Below are 5,000 nucleotides of genomic sequence, written 5' to 3' on the forward strand. Positions count from 1 at the left end.
TATATATATATATACCCCCTTAAGCTAGGCATGTATTTTTAGCTGTCCCTACTGACGACTGACCATACCTAACTTCGATTTCATCTATTTGATTAATAGATATGAATACCTTCCTCCTCCAAAAGACAATGTTATAAACGACAGGCTTGAAAAATTACACTTACTATGATATCTAAAGTATAGATTTATTAGAATAATTATAAACACTAACCACAAGCCACATTTGTATTATTATTAGCTATATCATAAAGCGGCGAACTGGCAGAATTTTTAGAGCGACGGGCGCAATGCTTAGCGGTATTTGGTCAGTCTTTAAGTTCTGAGTTCAAATTTCGTTGAAATCGACTTTGCTTTTCAGCCTTTCGGGTCGATAAATTAAGTACCAGTCAAACACTGGGATCGATATAATCGACTAGTCCCCCTTCACCAAAATTTCAGGCCTTGCACTTTTAGTAGAAAGGATTATTAGCTATATCATGTCACTAAAGAATAGGTATTTGCATTTACTTCCTCAAAATTCTTGAAATATTCTTTAATACTTCCTTTCTACGTCTTATCTTAGTTAAACTCATTATTTAAACTGGGATTTATTTTCGTTTTCTTCGTTTGACATTCTGCAAATAATCGTGGTTAACCATCTCAATTGGTTAAATGAATTCGAACAACGAGAGGGCTTCAACATGATAGCTTGATATGTTAGGAATAGCAGGTAGATTACTTGAAATTACCTTATACCATTTAAAAAAGGAAGGGAGACTTTAAATGAAGTAGTTTTTAGATATGTTACGTCTATATTTCATTACATCATTATTTTTTTATGAATAATTTCAAGTTTAAAATTGTACATTGTCTGAATAGACGCCGAGTCCGAATATAGAAGTTACAAATCCAATCAGTAATAAAATAGTTATCTGTAACATTGTCACAATAGCGAATACACTTGATTAAATCTCTCCCAATACTCAGCTGGTATTTTCTTGACACAAACTGAATGTATGATAACGTTAATCTCGGCTGCATTTGCACTAAAATAGTAATTTACTATTTTACCAATTGGCTGTCAAGTTACAGTAGAATGGGTTCTATTCATCTTAGTATGTATAGAACATTTGTTTTACTAACTCTTTCAACATCAATTGTGATTTCTACCATTTGCACCAGGGATCGATGTTAAAGGAATATAACTAAGTAGTGTAACTTATGTATCACAAAAATATGTCTTCACTGCTCAGTTATTCGGCAAAATATCGCAGTAGGAAAAATGCATTGAATTTTTGGTGGGGAAGGCGGGGGTTTTAAATCGTCTCCTTATGCTTTCGGACAGATTATTATTATATTTCTTAATTGAAATAGCTATCAAGAATGCATGTCAAAACTTCTGAGAAAACTATTCATGATAATCTTAGATCGTTCAGGAGAATATATGACTTCCATTTTCTGGGATGACGGACCGGGTAAATTCATGTAACCTCAAATTTGAGGCAATATTTAAGCAACGTTCACAATTAATCGTTGAGGATGGATGAGGTGTAAAATAAAACAATAAACGAGAGAGCGAGGGAAGACGTCAGGAAGAAAAAAAGATTTACTATCATTGCTAAGAATTCGATTTGATATTGGCGTCAGATGCAAAAGTAGGAGTAACATGTCCAAGTTAATTCATGTTATAAGTTTATATCTAACTAGTTGATGCATTATGTATTTGAACAGGACGTTTAAGTTTACTAATCCACATACGTCATTTGCGTAAGAAACGGCAGACAGGTTAGTAGTAACATATTTAACGAACAGAGCTTTGAAAATCTTAAATGGAATAAGTAATGGTAATGATTAATCGATTATGTTCAATTTCCAACGAATATTTTGCTAACGCCGAACACTTATCTGTCTTATTATGATCTCCTCAGCGAATCATAACCTTCACTATATATGCTGAAGTAGTTTAGACTTAATCTCTAAGTAAAATACATATTGTCCATCTGTAAGAGGGGCATAGTAGGAAACATTTAGAAATTGAATATTTCAGAAGCACTAAGCTTACAAAAGACAATAGGAAGCTTAGTGTTAACATTTCATGAAGGGATCATTAAATATCTAACAAGTGCAGGGAAATTTTGCTTCGATGAGAACTTAAAATAATAGTAAAGCATCTACCGTAATGGTTTGAACCATATCACAATATATATATACATACATATATATAAAAGAAAAATCTTGAATTTTACATCTTTCAGCGTTGATTTACCAATCAGCAGCTGCAGATTACTTCAAATTTCGACACAACCGAAAGCTAACTTCACAAAGATTCCTACACTACGAGAACTGCTAAATTTCAAACGTTTGAAAATCAACGACCGAAATACGGGCATTCTATTATTATTATTATTATTTTTTTTACTATTATTATTATTATTATTATTATTATTATTATTATTATTATTATTATTCACAAGCAGTGCTCCAGAATGGCCGCAGTCAAATGACTGAAACAAATAAAAGTATAAAAGAATTTTTAAACTGCCGAGATTCATTTATGCATGTTTATTATTGATTCTCCGAAAGGCATTAGAATATTATCCTGAAATAATGAAACAGTATAAATTAAACTGTGGAGGCGCAATGGCCCAGTGGTTAGGGCAGCGGACTCGCGGTCATAGGATCGCGGTTTCGATTCCCAGACCGGGCGTTGTGAGTGTTTATTGAGCGAAAACACCTAAAGCTCCATGTAGCTCCGGCAGGGGATGGTGGCGAACCCTGCTGTACTCCTTCACCACAACTTTCTCTCACTCTTTCTTCCCGTTTCTGTTGTGCCTGTAATTCAAAGGGTCAGCCTTGTCACACTGTGTCACGCTGAATATCCCTGAGAACTACGTTGAGGGTACACGTGTCTGTGGAGTGCTCAGCCACTTGCACGTTAATTTCACGAGCAGGCTGTTCCGTTGATCGGATCAACTGGAACCCTCGACGTCGTAAGCGACGGAGTGCCAACAAAAAATAAATTAAACTAATATATGAATGCTTCGTAAACCGGAATTTATGTCCCAAATATACAGATTCGCGTGTTTTATATAAAGATTAAGGATAGAAAATACATGTTTAGCTTGGTTACAGTAGTCTGAATTAGAAAACAGTAGCATATGTAGACGTGCGATGAACAGATACTGTGAGTAAGATTATTTACCTGCCTGAATTTTTTTCACTTACCATTGTGGAATTGTTCCTCAAGTTATGAACTTTGCATTCTGTGGTATCTATCATCTCTGCCGACAATAGGTTTGATCACAAGTTGTTGGATCACTCTAAATTTCCAGGAACTAATTTATGGGATAAATATATATAAGATGTTTTTATATCATTTCTATCAACTTTTTTAATAGGCCCTACAGGCCCTAGATTGATTGTGATTTTCCGGTTATCTAGGCTTAAATGAGAAATTTAAACATTTCATTCAAATTATACATACCTCATATTCGCGATTTCGCTTTGGAGTCTGTAACCTTCAGAGTAATTGCCCTCATTACGCTGGTTCACTATTGTAATCTTTAAAATAATGCGAGAACCTAAACTATAGGAGGCTTTCATCTATTTATTTTATGCGATAACAATCAACATAGCTCGCCAGGCGTTAGGTTTGTGAAACATTTTTCCTTACAATTAAATAAATTTGGTTCAGTTAAGGAACTTATACTATTTACAAATGTGAAAAAAAAGTTATATTTATCTCTCACATTCGAAAGACTTCTTTGCTTCGACGGTAGCAAACCTGTCATGTTTACAGGAGTTACGGATTCGAGTTCCACTGATAGCCCTCCCTTTCTTCTACCCAAAGAGACTCTAAGCTCAATATTTACACGCTATTATTACCTTTATAAGCTTCGAGTTAAAACGTTACAAAAAGAATAACACACACACACACACAATCACATATACATACACACACTCACACATATAGGTATTACTTTCGCTTAGTAGACAAACGGAAGCAACGCAACGTTCGCTTGAGTATGCCGAATTAAAAACCAGTAATTAATGAATTGTTCTTGAGACGTTTCTTTTTTCATAGGGGATATTTCAGCGGTAGAAAAATCATAAGCAATAATAATAAACTAGCGGCATTAGTATATCAGTTAAAACATTTCCAAATATAAATTTAAAGCCTTCTGGTTATTGTTACTTACTTAAATAGAATGTAAATTAATCAAAACACTTTAATAACATGCTTTAAGATTACAAAAATATACACAGAATTAATTACAGTTTTGTTGTTTTTTCCAGGAACATCGAAAGAAATAATATACAAACCATTTTGCCAAACGCTTTCAGAGGACTTTCCAGTTTAAGCACACTGTAAGTTGGAAAGCATATTTTACTATGGAATATTTCAGAAACCTCCTAAGTTGAATTAACATATAGCATTTGCGTTTCAAATCATATACATACACGCTCACACAGGTGCATTGCAGCATATTCTTACACACGCTCTTACACACATATATTCACATACTGACACTCATACACAAATACATATACATACATACATACATACATACATACATAAAATATACATGAATACATACATGTGTGTGTGAGTGTGTGTGTGTGTGTGTGTGTGTGTGTGTGTGTGTGTGTGTCCGTCCTTGTCTGAACAGGTGGCGCCTTCATCAATGGCGAAAAACCAACGATTCGCAGATGACATGTTACCCATCGCGGAAACCACAGACCAGTTGTAGGCCATGCTGACAGAGCTGAACACTCAGAGCTTAACAGTAGGTCATAAAATGAATCTCATGAAAACAAAATATATGCAGTCGGAAGACATAGTACAAGGCCGAATATATGTGGGTAGCGATGAAATGGAGGAGGCAAAGAAGTACGTATGTTTAGGACACACAGTGAAGAGGCATCGAGATATGGATGCTGAAATCTCAAAAAGAATAAGGGGAGGGTAAAAGACATCTAGTCCCCCAAAAAGATGTGCTCAAAATAAAGTTAGACAATCC

At 34.7% G+C, this 5,000-nt stretch overlaps 1 protein-coding gene across 1 annotated transcript in view; it reads left to right on the top strand.

Moving 5' to 3' along the window:
• LOC106868530 (G-protein coupled receptor GRL101) overlaps positions 1-5,000 on the top strand; it is a 148,090-nt gene that overhangs the window by 56,280 nt on the left and 86,810 nt on the right. Inside the window, exon 8 of the mRNA XM_052966806.1 lies at positions 4,276-4,347. Coding sequence (XP_052822766.1) covers positions 4,276-4,347 — 72 coding nt within the window. The remainder of the gene's footprint in view (positions 1-4,275; positions 4,348-5,000) is intronic.

This window comes from Octopus bimaculoides, chromosome 3, assembly GCF_001194135.2.
Source record: "Octopus bimaculoides isolate UCB-OBI-ISO-001 chromosome 3, ASM119413v2, whole genome shotgun sequence".
NCBI lineage: Eukaryota > Metazoa > Mollusca > Cephalopoda > Octopoda > Octopodidae > Octopus > Octopus bimaculoides.